General features: G+C 30.1%; 1 protein-coding gene across 4 annotated transcripts in view; it reads left to right on the plus strand.

Moving 5' to 3' along the window:
* The window catches only part of LOC118199645 (QRFP-like peptide receptor), a 475,922-nt gene that overhangs the window by 371,750 nt on the left and 87,286 nt on the right, over positions 1 to 16,886 (plus strand). For all 4 annotated transcript variants that reach the window (XR_015040838.1, XM_085815859.1, XM_085815860.1 and 1 more), the window contains exon 3: positions 14,486 to 14,673. Coding sequence is in view for 3 of the 4 variants with exons in the window: in XM_085815859.1 (XP_085671985.1) it covers positions 14,486 to 14,673 (188 nt within the window). In the remaining variant the exon portion in view is untranslated. The remainder of the gene's footprint in view (positions 1 to 14,485; positions 14,674 to 16,886) is intronic.

Consider the following 16,886-nt stretch of genomic DNA (forward strand, 5'->3'; position numbering starts at 1 on the left):
AGAAGTGATAGTAAAGGTCTAAATCGTAATAACTGATTAATTAAAATAAAAAGTAAGTTTGCAAACTGTATCACCTCAAAGCTGTATAAGCAATTAAATTTAGCATATTTTTGCTAGAAGATGTCACGTGAACAAATTTTTCTAACCTAAAAGCTTATCTTATTTCATTATTTTTTAAGTTTAACCATGGATGAACGAAATTTCATTCAAAAGACAATTAATTATGCAATTTCTCTAGAATCTCCTGTATAACTATAAAAATTCTTTTATATTTGCTAGTAGATCAGCGCAAATTCCAAAATTCAAAATTTTCAAATGTGGAATAAAATTAGATACTAATAAATTAAAAAAGTAGTTTTAGACAAAAAAATGTTAACGGAAAAATATTATTTAAAAAGTAATATCTCTCGTGGTTATTGATTTCAAAATCAAAGACATTCTTTTTCGCATTATAACAAAGAGAGGTATATCAATCTCCTTCGATCCAAAAATTTCGTGACAGTTTGAAAGATAACTTTCTTTTCAGTAAAGACGAGAAAATATCCGCGTAGATGAAAGTATTGATTCTTTTTTTTTTTTTTTTTTTTTTTTTTTTTTTTCTTTTTTTCAATGCCATTTTTTCTTGACCCCACGATTAAGTGAAAATACGAAATTGTTGAAAGCAATCTTCACCGAAGAATTAAGAAAGGCATAACGCTTTTCTTCATTATTTTTAAAGGATAGGAAGATCAGGGCGTCTTGGTTGGTTCTTTTAAACTGTGTTTAGAATTTAATTCAATTCGGCTAATATGCATTAACGTATTTCTTTTCCAGGGATGTAATTATGGCTAGTTAAAATAATGTTGATTCTGTGTGATAAAGGTCTTTGATGCATATTAAACAATTAAATTTTTAAAAGAATTTTATTGAAACGCTACGAATTAAGGATTTCTCTGTCCAAAATGCACTCCATTTTTCTTCATACTAGCTATATAATGTAGATATTATATGATTTACATTCAAAACACTCTGTACTAGAGATTTTATCTTTTTAAAATGCAAATTATTTCGTTAATATTAGCTATATAATGTTATAATGTACACATGTTATATGATTAATTTTAGGGGACCATCAGCGGCCGAGCGGCTCGTTGCTGAACTGCTGAACATTGGTAGTTCAACCCGGGCCTTAATCCCGGCGAATTGTTTGGCTGAATGGGACATTTAAGGGGTTTTCGCAAATATAAATGTGGATATGAGTCAGCTTCTCTTAAAAGTCCTTCACAAAGGCATCCCTTACCCGAGGTGGATACAACCTTTTAGTGTCTTTCCTTTGTTCCTTCAACCTAACCTAAACCTGTGACTTACTTCAGGCACATAAACATTCGTTTACTGAGCCATTATTTTTATCTAGTACGGAAGGTAGCTAAGGAAGATGTTGGTTATAAGTATAGCGCAGATGTTCAGGAAATATGCTGTACTTTGTGAGTACAGATTTGGGAGGATTTTATTTCCTGGCAAAATAGGATTTTCTGGTAATTCGAAGAAAAGTTTGTTGCAATTCTTTAACACAGGATAACCTTATAATAATATTTACATCTCCAAATCAGATAATGGTGGTTCAGTGGGTTTACTAATTTTAACACTTTTACATTTTTAACAATATTTTAATTACTATATACAGAACGTATTCTTAGGCCGCCGCCTTCGACATGAACAAACTTTATTCTCCTACAACTAAGCGAGCAACAGCGCCCTCTAGCCTTTTTCTTCAAATTACACAACAAACCTTATTTTATACACATTTACACACATTTATTACTTTAATGGACGCGGGCATGTGTGTATTTCAATGTATATTTATGCACATTTACATTTATTTCAATGCAAGCGATCCATTAAATTAAATGCACAACTATGTCTAGAATAATAATATTTTATTATCAGTACTATTATTATTATTTCTGTTGTCAAATAAATACATCTCTGTCTACATTGCGTTACTTTACAGTGAAATAATATCACAGCAAAATTTTTTCTATCATTTGATTTTGCTCTTTTTAAAAGCTAAATTTAAATATCAGATTTTTATTTGATATTTTTAATTTCTGCCAGATTAATTATTAATAGTATGCCTATCCTATTAAATTTATTTTTCAGGTGCCAAAGTTAAGGCTGCAGTTTGTTTTTTTAAACTTATATTTTTATAATTTAATTTTTAAAATACATTTTAATGGTAAACTATTCTAGGTGTTAGACCTTAATCTGAAGTTTCAGACTGCTGTTTTGATTTTAAAAAATCACCTTTCTTCCAAAAAGAAACTTTATCAAGAACTAAAAAATGTCTTAGTTGTATATTAATTTATAATTTCCAGAAATCTCGGCAAATATATTTTAGTGACATCCATATAACAATAGCTTGCTGAATAATAAAAGGCACTTGTGAAAATCCAAAAGATTCCGAGACATAGTTCCATAAATAATATATTAGTCCACACTACTGAGAAGAAATTTCACTTTTGTTGAAAAGCCTAAAAGAAACATGAAGTTGACTCTATTACGTGGGGTAGCGTTAGCCTTGTATTTAATGAACTATGAAATGTAACTTTCTGTAAAGCCTCAGGCAAGCTATGATTACAAAAGTGAAAATAAGGTTTTTAAAAAAATTGCGTCCCAGAGTTTCGGAGTTTCCAAATTGTTCCATTTCAAATCTTTTAAGGTTATTATAGCGTGGTCTGTTCTGTTGATTACATATGGCTACTGCTTCAAAACTCCGAGTATTTGTCAGAAGTGTAATTGGATTTCTCATTGGCTGAGACAAGTTGTTTTGCTGATATCTGGGGTGAAGAATCGTAAACCGTATTTTACTTCATAAAGGAATTTAGATCTCATGTTAAAAACTTAATATATATCGAAAATACAGAATATTAGAAGTAAATGTTATTAACAAAGAGTAATTTAGATTTAAATAAAATTATTAATTTACTGTCTCATATTGAGAATTTAAAATAAAGTAAAATATTAATTAACAGAAAAAAACAAAAGTTAGTAAGAAATAATATCACATATTTATTATTAACTAACAAATAGATATATATATGTATAGAGAGAGAGAATGCGCTATTTTTAAATGTACGTATTTGAAGATTTGAAGTGATAAATTTCGCATAAACTATAGTTTAATTTTATCCAAAGTACTTCATTAGATTCATTATAATAGTGATGATTAAAGTAATAATTTTCCGTATCTCGAAATCTTCGAATCAGGAGAAAGATTGATGATGAGGGACCTTTAGCTGCTCTCGAAATCGATCGAGTGTTTCAATATACTTACGCTAAATACAAGGTTGTTTTTACGATTTTGATTAAATAATGCCTAATTAATATTTTATCCCAAAGGGGCAATTTGGCCTGAACAGCTATTAATTTCGTTCTCGCATTTTGCGTTTATTAGTATAAACGGAGAATCACTTTTTAAATTGTTGACCCCAAATATTAGAGCCCTGTATTATATTTTAAAAAATTAAATAATGAAGATTCTGCATAAATGTATGTATGTTTCTCGCACTGCTATAAAATAACGGTACCTAGAGCCATCAAATTTTGAATTAATGTACGTTTCCACCCGAATTTGCGCATCTAGAAGCCCAAATTTGGAATTAGTTTTTATTATCTATTTCATATTTTGTAAAACTTTAAAGAAATATTTGATTAACAAATTCAACGATTTCAAAACGAGCAGTGGGAACACTGTGGGGGAAAAAACATTTTTATCTCTAGCGCGCGAGACTGTGTATCAGAAAGTCTAAAGATATACTGATTTTTACGATGTTGTTGTTGAATTGAATTTTATGGTTTAAGTGCGAAGAACAAATAAAAGTAATACACAAAACGTTAAAAAAAAACCCTTTGGGCGCAATATAAAATCTGAAAGCTTTTAGTTTTTTAATTATTATTCTTTTATAAAGTAATTTAGATGCTACGATATAGTTGATTTTAAGTTTACAGGTAGTTTCCTGTTAGATGATTTAGATTTTAATATGCGACGAGACCATAAAAATTTTAAGATACTATGAGATCTACATTTTAGGATACGAGATTTTAAATCTGATTAAGGTTAAATTATCCAAAGAGCTGAACAGCTTCTTTTAATACATAAATTACATTAAAGAGTCCTAAAAAATTTCAGAGATTGTCTTTTGCTACATAAATCAAAGAACGTATGTCGAAAAAATTTATGAAAAGTCGTTTCAACATTAAAAGAAAATCTAATCCGAATTTTGAAAAGTTTATTTCGAAGAGCATGCCTTCACCCTCCGTACAATCTGTATACCAAATTTCGTAGTTCTGAATCCACTCTTCTATGCGTTTTGTGACGAACTCGCATATTCACAGATTTTTCATTTTATTATACTAGGCGTTCGAGCGCACACTCTTCGGTCTGGGATGCATTAGATCTGAAAAGTTACGCATACCAGACCAAAGCGGTATTTAAAATTGAAAATTTTATATAAATAAATAAATACCTATAATGTACGTAATAAGCATTTCGCTCACTAAACACTACTCAGCCTCTTAAATTCCTCTTAAAATGAAGTTTGCTTACAATTCAATTTTTTATTCTGTGCAATTTTTATATTTTAATCTTTCATATTCGACATCATAAAATAAGGCCACATCTTTATAAAAATTTGCATCCGAAATAAACATATATGATAACGTATGTTTTCATAAAATTATCTCTGGCTTTATTCTGATAGGAAATTTACACTCAAAGAAATTGTTTAAGAAATGAAATGTCAAAAAAAAAAAAAAAAAAAAATCAGCTTTCTTCAAACACCTTATTCATTAATTTGAAGTGTTGCGTAAAATAATTAAACATGAAAGTAATTTTGGTATAGCATGAAATAGAATGATTTTCCGTTGGAGGAAACAGACACAGATCTTTCACTTGTGGTTCACATTAGATTAAAAAAACGGAGTGGAATTAGTGACGATTGGCGGGCTCATGCAATTATGACTTCCCCCTCCCTTGCAACAATTAGCTATTCAGCCGACTTTGAAATTTTTTTTCTGTTTAAAGTTAACCTCCGTTGCATTTGGGAAAACGACTCATTTTGTGAATAAAAAATGAGCAGTAATATAAGTAGAATAAAAGAGGATTTTCACTCCCATCCCATTGTAATTCTAATTAGGGCATGACTGGCAGCTGTTTGCCGCAAGAGAGCAGTTGGAGTTTTCCCTTGCTTAGAATGTATTTCTTACTTAATTGTAACACATTCTTAGGTGTTTTAATTAACGTATGATTTTAACTGTCTCGACTTTTTTTATTTTGTTTACATTTTTCCAACAGCACGCTTGTAGTTGTCACTTGTAATTTCAAGTGCAAAGATTTGAAGAAATTGTTAGCACCAGAGGAGCTGTTACTATCAATCCTCACTTTTGCAGTTTGTCTTTTCTCTAATCAAAAGTCTCTCTCTCTATATATATATATGCAAAAGTTAGCCAACCTCTGGGCTACTCAATTGCTAATAGAATCGATGTTGTAAATTTCCGTAAATATTTAAATTTTATCAATGACGCTTATACCACGCATCATGCTTGTAACGCATGGATACTTAAAAGTATCTTGTCAAATGTTTGCTTTTGGGACAATAACGTATACCATTTATGACGCTTGTTATATAACATATATATATTTACGTGTAATATATATTTATATATACATTAAAGGATAAACAAAATAAACTCAGAATCATATTCACTATTAAAATAATGAATTAGTACTTCTTTTTAAATGCTAAAGTACTATTGTAAAAATAGCTAGTAACTGAGACCTCCAAAATCCCCAAACAAACCAATGCTGTATAAGAACTAAATTCATGTAAATGTTACGAAAATAGCAAAATGCAAAAATGTAATAAATAAATGAAAAATTGCCTTCCAATGGAATTTAAACTGTTTCACTTCGGCCAAATGCAGATTCACTGCTGACACTCTCCAAGAACACAAGAATTTGATTTCAGATCGCCGTCCTGGTTTAAACGTCTCATTTGATTTTCAAAGGATTTTACTTCTAACTAGTGAAACGAAAACCTTATTACTACACAGATAAAGTTCTGACTAGTTCGTCTTAGTAACTACGTAAATATTCGTTGACAATTTGGCCTTTCTAGCTTTGAGTTCAAACAAGTACTCTCGTTAGACTGATAGATGCCAGATGAACGCACCCTACCTTTTAATTACATTGTTAACCAAAAGACGGAATTTTACTGTCTACCAAAACTTTCCACTACATGATTTCATCTCAGTTAACTGAATGCTAATGCATGTGACGTATGCTGTTCCGTGTGATTGTACCAAAGTTATAACAAGAAATTAAAGACGCTCAAGTGATCTTACTTAAATATCACTCTTAGCTTTAATAGCGTGCAATCAGGAAAATGGTCGTTAATGGTATTGTTTCAATATATATAAATACGGCTTTTCTATAATCAATAACGCCATGCCTAATAACGCATCATTACAGCAGCTGCGGAACTAGGAAAAGATATAGGAAGTTTACGTAAGATCTGGCATTAATAATTGTTTGAAATATGTTCATATGTACGACCGTAGTTCTTAATGGAGGTTCTGCAATAATAACTACGATTAATTAAGTATCCTGTTTCATTCATTTTAATATCTGAAAATAGAGATGTTTGTAAAAGTCCATTAAAGAAATCGTCCATTCCAAGATTTTGCGCTTAAAACAATTACATGAACTCACATTTTCTTTTAAATGCACAAGTTGCAGTTCAAGAACAATGTTTTGTGTTAAGGATTAAAATGAATGCAACTAAGAAAATGAATTTCATTTAAAAAATTCAAAGAAATAATAAATTTTTATTACAATGATAAATTTCTTTCTGAAATTAAAACAATATATTAGCTGAAATTATAAAATATTTTGATATGAAAAGAAAATCTCGGCAACGATAGAATTTAGCTAATTGTATTAATATTCAGATTAGTTTCTACTGCATATGGAAGAAAAATATAAAACAGTGGTGCATATCTATATTATGTTTTCATTTGAACACTTTGAAAATCATTATATTGGAAAATGATACGCAGATCGCTACATCGGAAAACAATGTAAGCAACGATAAACAGATTATAAAGCGCAACCTAATCTATGGTGGTTAGATAGACCCTTAATCATTTGCATTACGGACTGAAAAAAACAATCTGGTGTGTACAGGATTAAATTATTATTAATTCTTTGCCATCAGTTTTCAAGTAATTTTCTTACCACTTTGTTGGAACATTCATGTAAAATTTCTATTCGTTATTAATGATAAATTTTCGAATTTTAAAAAAATGATTGCCGAGTTCCGTATTTTGATCTTTCCGTTACGTTGACAATATGTTGAATTTTATTTTATATTATATTTTAAAACAGTGTCAAGCTTTTCCGAAAGCAGTTTTAGAAATGCACTTTTTTAACAATTTTATTGTATTTTAGCATTATCATTAAATAAATATATATATAAATAAATATATATATACGTATATTGTTCTTTACAAATCGTTTCTATAAGGCCCATACGCGCGTGAGAGGAAGAATGCTGAGTACTTTAGTTCAATTCACCGCCTGATCTACATAGTAGCTATTGCCGCTGACTGCCGTATCGCGGAGTCTGAGTTCGAATTCCGGAGATGACATGAATGTTTTAGGTGGGCCGAGAGTTTTCCCTATAGGTTTGATGATAAGGAAAGAGGAGCGGGAGAGCTTAGAATTCTTACCGCGGGGTGTTGTTCATCAAAACTGTGTCGAAACTTTCCCAGTCTAGCGTATATAAAATCGATGCCCCCTTGTGGTGCACTTCCGCTAACGTTCTCCGCTAAATCTAGCTAAATCACAGATGGGTGTTGGCTGTTCAACTTGATGCATATTTATCGATGTATTAGATCGCAAGTATTCGACTGTTCGAAACAATAACATCATTAGTTTGACCGAGATTCAAATCCCAATATGGACTGATTGCATACGACATTTCGTGGTTTCATCCATATGTGTGACATAAATACTAGCCTGTTTTGCCTCCGAAGTCCTCCTTGAAAACATACCTCCTTTAGGGGAGAAGATAAATAATTATGGGCTTTCTATAATAAAATCAAAATGTAATTATGTATGTAATTACATATATAACATAACATAATTATAGAGTTTCCATAATCAAATTAAAATGCAAGTATATAATTACGTACATGACGTAATTCTTTTTATGCATGCGAATAATTATTATATACGCAAGTTAGCAGCTTTACAAAGCTATTATGTCATCTATTTCTTGTATTGAAAAACTTGTAGGGTCATTAGGTATTTTTTTAAAGTAGAGGAAATGAATAATGAGCAGCGCCTTCGACGGGATTCGAACCACGGGCCTCTCAAATACGCGCCGAGCGTGCTGACTACTACACTACGAAGGCATGCTAAGAAGACGGGAGAAATAACTTATACGCCTTAGGATTTGTGTGTGTTCAAATACAATATTTATAATAACACTTTTCATCAAACAGTAACTCAATCAACAGTCTCATTTATTATTTACAGCGTAATATCTTGTTGCATCTTCCAGTAACATATACATCCTGTGATTAAATTTTAAAAAATAAGTTTCGCAACAAGAAAAAGAAATTTTTTTTTGTTGCGAAACTTATTTTTTTATATATACATTTTAGCAAAATAAATGATTTTATCGTATATTTTTGCGTTAAAATAACTTACGACAACCCTTATTTTCATTCCCTTTAAATCGACGTAAAAATAAAAAGACCCAAAACATTTAATTTTTAGTGTTATTTTTATCTTTCTCTGGATAATAATTCCAGAAACTACATTTGAGCGTTACTTTGTTGAGAAAAACAGTACTATATATCAGCCTATTCATTTATCGCCCTCTCTACCCATTTCCTTTTTAAGAAAATCAAGTTCATTTATCGTTGAAATTTCACATGATTAGTTTATACTTTCGTATCTTACGTGAGTTCCAAAAATCTCCAAAATATCAAAGAACTTAATTTTGTATTACTTCCCTTCCGCGAGCCAAACGGAAATTAATGAGGCCGCTTTTTCTTACTTCAGACACGTATCGATGCTAACATTGGTTAGAATGGCGTAGATTTCAATAAAAACAATACGAAGTACTTTTTCAGATTCTGAATCTACGCAGCTTTTGATTTTGTTCCAATTCTGCTTTACACGTCTGTATTGTTAAAGAAAGACAAAAGTTTGGAGTTTCCCAAATCGATAACACTTTCCGTTTTCCTAGAAAATGTAGAAATCTCGCCGAATTGTGCTTAAATTTTTTCATGTTTCTGTTCAAATGAAAAGGTTCATAGTAAATATTTGATACCTAAATGGATTTTCTCGTTTCTACCGTAGTTGGGTTTTTTCGCGGAAAATACTTTTTTGTGAAAATGCTGACGTCTCCAATTTCCTTACATTGTGACTCTTACGTCAATGATGCTAAATTAATTTAATTACAAGCAATGATGATTCTTGTTACTTCTCAAACAGTTTAATAAACTTATCTAACTCACAATAAATCAGCAAGAATGAATGCTTACCATTTTTTAATTTGATGGCGCTTTTGCAGATTACTCTATATATTTTCAATTGTAAACCAATCCGTACATGAACCGATGAATAAGATATTGTTTCAAAAAAACAACCAAAATTAACATTCAGTGCATAAAGCGTTTTTAAAACTGCCCTAAAATATAACTATATATAACATACAGTTTCTTTTTCTCAATTCTCTTAACTTTTAGGCATGTGTCTCTTTTTAGCTCTTCGCCGTAACTTGGCGAATTTTACTTGCAATTTAAATTAAAGTACTTGTTTTTAAATAATCACGAAATCTTTTCCAAGTCAGTTGCGCTCTCACTTTTACAAATGAAATCAAATATTTCATTTTTACTGTATAAAAGGACTATACATTCTGGAGCTTGGCAGCTTTAAACTGAAAGTTATCACTTTTTCTGAGTAATATTATAGATGGAACCGAATTTGATTTTCTTTACGTCGCTGATGACAACGATGTTTATGGTGAAAGCAAGGAAGATGACATGCACCTTGCTTGAGACTTATGAGCATCCTCGATAGAGATAGAGACTTAGGACCCTCTACCAGAGATTTAAGAAAGCTGCTAAAAATTTTCAATTTGGATTTTGATGTTAAAAAGTTTGATTAACATATATTAGGATTAAATAAAATAAAAATTTTTGCATACCGTTTTGAACTCGTCTAAAAGATGACCTCTCCATTTCAGTAGTAAAAACTCTGCCAAAAACTCTTTTCTTATACACGAAGGTATGCAGTACTTGTTCATTGATAGGAAAGAATTCAATATTAGATGAGAAAAATACAAATATTAAAGATAAATTCTTTGCGACATCAAAATGCGAAGAATAAATAATGTAAAATTTTATAAATATGAAATAAAATTATTTTTTTTCGCTAATTTAATTCATTAATAGTTTTTAAGGATGTATTTTTGCTGTAAATAACCATTGCTATTTTTTAAGTAAAGTTCAAAGCATAGTTAAAATACTTTATATGTAGAATCTGCATTATATTATTAGAGCAAAAGTTTTAATTTTATCCTTTATAAAATATTTTGAGAAATAAATCTTAGAACTGCTTTTAAATGACGTATTTCGGGTACATGATTTTAATTTTGTTCTTCCTTAGAAACACTTGAATTTGTATTTTTACTTCCTTGTGCGAAGTAAACGAAGTATTGCAATCACGAAAAATTCCGGGCGTCATATTTCAACGAAAATATCCATTTTGACAGCTATCGCATGCACGTTTTAACGTTGTTTGTACGTGATATCTGTACTTGAAAACAGAATAAAAGACTTTTTTTCCACAGACGAACTATAAAACTGATTTAAAATGGATTCAGAAGAGATTTTTTTTCGTGGTATCTGTACATACGTACATACGTATGTACGTATGTATGTATGTATCTCGCATAACTTTAAACCGAGTAGCCTCAGAACGTTGAAATTTTGTATATAGGACTGCTTTGTATTAGCAGAAGAGTGAATTCAATTTTTGCACTTTGAATGTCTTTTTGCCGAGTGGAGCCAAAATTAAACTTTCATTTATGTGCACCGAAAAATCTGCCTTGTTGCCTGTAGACCGAATTGCTTGTTTTTGAGTAGAAATTCTAATTTTAACAAAACAGTTTTTTTATTTATTTTTTAAACTGAATTTCGTGTTTTATTTTATTTTATTTTTCTATATATTTTTCAATTTTTAAGGAAGATATTTTGAGGTTTTATGTATTTTTGCCTTACCGCGAACTGAGACCCGAATTTTATGAATAAGAAATGTATTTCTAATAAAATTTCAGAAATTAAGTTTAAATGAAATGCGTCAAAAAATGCGTTTAATTTAATATTCCGTACAAGGAAGTCATGTGCTGTACACATCAGATTTTTTTTTGCAAGTATATTCAGAAATTAAAGTGATTCGAATATGTTATGCATAAAAATTTGAAGAAATTTTTTAATGCTTGGAAATTTGAAAACTAAAAAAATGTGGCATATTTTGAAAATTACAACTAAATAATTCATTTCTTTTGTACATATATTTAAATAGATTCACTCAAAATACTTAAAATGTGTGTGTAAATAATGTTATAAAATAAAATGTTAAGCTTATTTGATGAATATAGTTTTATGAAAATGTATTTAAATATTGAAAAACCTCATTTTGAGAAAAAACATAAAAAACCTACTAAATAATTATCTCAACTCTTTAGATATATATTAACTTCCTTGCATCAAGATATACCGAATAGACCGAATTGCTTGTTTTTGAGTAGAAATTCTAATTTTAACAAAACAGTTTTTTTATTTATTTTTTAAACTGCATTTCGTGTTTTATTTTATTTTATTTTATTTTTCTATATATTTTTCAATTTTTAAGGAAGATATTTTGAGGTTTTATGTATTTTTGCCTTACCGCGAACTGAGACCCGAATTTTATGAATAAGAAATGTATTTCTAATAAAATTTCAGAAATTAAGTTTAAATGAAATGCGTCAAAAAATGCGTTTAATTTAATATTCCGTACAAGGAAGTCATGTGCTGTACGCATCAGATTTTTTTTTGCAAGTATATTCAGAAATTAAAGTGATTCGAATATGTTATGCATAAAAATTTGAAGAAATTTTTTAATGCTTGGAAATTTGAAAACTAAAAAAAATGTGGCATATTTTGAAAATTACAACTAAATAGTTCATTTCTTTTGTACATATATTTAAATAGATTCACTCAAAATACTTAAAATGTGTGTGTAAATAATGTTATAAAATAAAATGTTAAGCTTATTTGATGAATATAGTTTTATGAAAATGTATTTAAATATTGAAAAACCTCATTTTGAGAAAAAACATAAAAAACCTACTAAATAATTATCTCAACTCTTTAGATATATATTAACTTCCTTGCATCAAGATATACTATATTAACTTCTTGCGCCATAATCCTATAGTGGTGGTCATTCTGAAGCTTAGCTTATTATTTTATTTTGTTTTCTAGGCAATCTTGCTTGACGAATTATTTTTAAATTAGATTTTACTAATTTTTAAAATCTCTTAAATGTTAGTATAAATCCCTGAAGCTTCAGTTATCCCTTTCCACCAATAATACTTTCATTAATACTTTCATTAAAACGTATAACTGTATCTACCTCTTCGGTTTCTAATATATTTATACCAACAAACCTTCCTTTTTGTGTTTGTTTTGCCCATGCTTATATTCAGGTTAATGCTCTTTCGAACTCAGCTCTCTTAAACATTTTTATTGCTAACAAACGTAGCAAAGGGATGCTTATATGTAATATTGTTAGCATAAATTGAGCATAATAATTGGAAAAAATACTGGTAAGTCTCAGTTTAAAACTATATGAAAGAAACTTTTTAAAAATTCTTGCTTTAAACAAAAGGTTGCTCGACTTTGTTACTTTATATAGTTTATATAAATTTATGAGCATTTATTACTTCAAATCTCAACATGTTATATATTTATGAAATCAGCGGTAGTAACTTTTATTTTCAAACTGAAACTTGGAAAATCAATTTTAGAAAGATAAATCGTTAGCGATTTCTAGAACAATTTCACAAGTATAATAGTACATAGGAAATCCTGTTTCGTGTACATATGCTAGTACTTTCAGATTCAGGTCTGTTCTAAATGCAGTCATTTTTTTAGCATAGTAATATATAAGATTCGATTCTTTTTTCATTACAGGAAAAACAGGTGAAATTTGTCAGTTATTTTTACCTAAGTGCTTGACGTCAAGGCCTACGTCAGGCTAGAATCCTGCATTATACGGATCAGTAGTCTGATATTTATATGACAGTTGTCAACCTCTAGTTTATAAATAGCATACTATTCCTAGAAGGTTTCGCCCTGCTGAGGTACATATTAAATACATGAATTTGGCAGTTCTTGTCTGTTTATTTAGTCTTATCTCCATCTGCTTGTTATCTTCCTAAAATATCGCTTAATGATCTTCTAATGTATTTAAGTGCAAAACAAGAAAGCATAAAGCACGCTACGTCTTACATATTAGGACACTTAAAGTGGTGTCAGTGGTGCTTAGGATAATAGCAACCAAGCTGTTCTGGATTGGGCTGTCCAAAATTCAAATTATAAGAGTTATACGAAATTCAGAGGACATTGAACTAAAATCAAATTTCATCAACTGCTCATTCTTAAAAATATAACTTCAAATTCTTGCGTCAAAATACGAAATTGCAGCAACAGTCATATTTTTTTTTTCGACAATGGTACATACTGAATAAGTGAATTATTACATTAAATCCTTTAAACTGTTATTATTGTTATGATTGCTAAATCATTATCCCATTACGAAACTAAACTTCGATCTATCATGCGTAACGCGTTAAAAATACGTTTTATATATTGAGTTTCCAATAATGAGACAACATAATGTTTAATTGGGTTAGAAATATTTTAGTTTTGTGTCAGTATACTTATACATAAAATTTTTCTGATACCATTAGCATTTCATAATCGACGATAAAAAAATAATTTTTAACGAGTTTTTCAAATTCTAATAAAGCCACGCTTTATTTCCGATAATCGTAAAATTCCCATTATTAAATTCGTTGGAAATAGAACACACTTCGTTTGAAAGTCTTGCAGTATGATGACAGAGAATTTTAAATTGTGCTATGATAAAATACCGTCTCTGTTTGCGTCTTTAAAAAGCCTTTCAGATTTTTTTTGCATACTCTACGAGGGCTTTGAGATTCCCTTGACAGTGGAATTCCGTGACACGTGTCCCTGTTTCCTTGTGGAAATAAAGTCTTGTTTTCAACAAAACAAAACATATATTTATGAGAATATTAATTATTTTAGTAGTTTTTATGACTTTTTTAATACAGTTTATCAATCTTTTCGTATTTTCTTTCAGTGGCATGTCTCACCTGCAGTGTACTGACGCTTTCAGCGATATCATGTGACCGATTCATGGCTATCATGTTTCCACTTCATGTTCGAATTACTAAACAGCGGACTTCAATTGTTATGAAGATCATATGGCTTATCTCTATACTTGTATCAATTCCCTTTCTTATTTTCAAAATACATAAAGTTGAATCAGTAAGTAGACATCTTTGTATAATTATATGAAAACTATTAATCATTTTCCAAACGCATTATTTTTAATGAAAACTCTGATAGTGATTTCAGTTCAAAATGGAGCACTTGCAGTCTGTTCCGGAATTTATGTTCTCTCAAATGTTAAAGAGTTTGGCGTTATCTTTTAGATTGAAATTTATATTTCTATCAGTAATACTTGAATATGTAAAACTTCTAATCTCTAATGAGGTTATAATAGTGTTTTATGAAAAATAACATGATTATTATGTGAAAATTCAATTTTCATTAGAACAAGTTATGTTCGATCTAAACTTTAACATTACTGAAGTTTTCGATCTAAACTTTAACATTTGTTATATTGGGCTGAAGTATTTAGACATCATTCTGTGAATGAAACTTTTATATTAAAGCAATTTTCTAAGATATAATACTAAAATCTCCATTTTACTTTTCAAAAGATCCGAATTAGTGCCATAACGAAAAACATTTGAAATTGTATCTCGCTTTCCTGAACAAAGTCCAAACAGAAACCAACATTTTTATTCCTAGCTAATGTTAGGGCGACAGTGAACAATGTGAAATTGCATCGTGAATTTTTCCCGGTATCAGGATGACATAGTTTAGACTGCGACCATGAAAATTTTCTTTCGTTTATACTTACGCATCAAGTTTTGAAAGATGTGTCTCAAAATATCTCCGAAGTTTGAGGTATTTAAAAACAGTGTTATTTATGCTCAGCATAAAACTGGACGTATACAGATCATCTACAGAGTTTGATGACTAAGATAAAAAAATCGGAAGTTCAAGGAAACAATTTTTTGGGCAATTTAGCAAACATCCTGGTTACTCTATGCAATGCCACCACGTTGGATCATTTGCACAGCTGGGTAATCAGCTGGTTTGCGCAGCTATTGTAGAACTCATCTTTTGGAATACCTATTCAAGTCTCAGGTTACAGTTTTGTGATTCTCTTCAAATTTTATTTTAAAGAACAGTTCTAGTTTAGACTCCTCATTAAGATTTAGAAAGAAGTCTACAAGTGCCAAATATAGCGAATGGGAGGATGACTGAGAAATATGACTCTTTTGTCAGAAACTGCTTCATGAGAAAACAAATTGTGTAACGACGCATTGTTTTGCAGTTATTCAAATGAGCTTTTAAGGCCTGAATTTGGTTCAAAAGTCTTCCTTTAAAACTATAGAGTTCACCATCTGTTCCTCAGGAAAATATTTGAAGTGAATTATCCCTTCTAGCAAAAACGTTACTTAAGATTTGTGAAACCAAAATTTCTGTAGCTGTTAGATTCTCCAAGTAGGTGATTGCTGTTTATTCTCAGCATCATAAGAAACCATCACGTTTTTATGTAAAGTCAGAATTTGTTTTAAAAATTCAGGATTTATTTCCATATCCAGCAAAACTTTAATGCTCTTCTTTGCTCACCTTTCGAATCCATGATAACAGATCAAAACGCATGCTTAAATGCCAAGAAAATTCTATCCGTTAGCTAATATTTTAGGATTCGAGATGTAAAATGAATCGTGTAACAGATTGCTCAAGTTAATTACAAAAATTTAGTCCTAACACTTTGTCCATGCATTTATAATTAAACATTTGGATCGTAGTGAACGATCCAGTAGTGAACTGTACGTAAATTGTATGTAAACTGAACTTATCTTCACCCTTTCTACTATTTATGCACAAAAATAATTAATGGTGAAAGCCGCGGATGTAACATTTTGTAAGTACGGTGATTTGCTCTAGTCGGTAATCGGTTATCAGTAAAATAAAAAAATTTGTTTCTTGAATAAATTGATGCGAACATACAAAGAGGTAGTTCTTTATCTTTAGTTAATTTATACACTTTTGAAGAAATCATTCCGAATTTTAAGAAGCAAAACCAGATTGCACTGGCCAATAGTGACGAAATGACTGCAAAACTAGAGTTTTAAAGCATTAATGAGTACTTTTATTATTTTTTGAGCTTCTGTGTTATTTATGTAATTATAGCAAAGCATTTGAGGACTATCTGCCTAAGGGAAGGAATGCTTTCGTAGAGGACTTTCTAATGAAAAGTGGCTCTTATATAAAGTGACCACACGTCCCGATTTTGGCGGGACAGTTCCGCTTTTCGGAGGACTGTCCCGCGTCCCGCCGATTTTTTAAAACATCCCGCTTTTTAGAAAACATCTGCATTTCTTATTTTAAATGTACTG

Source organism: Stegodyphus dumicola, chromosome 4 (assembly GCF_044657685.1).
Source record: "Stegodyphus dumicola isolate Sdum_Otavi_A_Nest chromosome 4, ASM4465768v1".
In the NCBI taxonomy this organism is placed as follows: Eukaryota; Metazoa; Arthropoda; class Arachnida; order Araneae; family Eresidae; genus Stegodyphus; species Stegodyphus dumicola.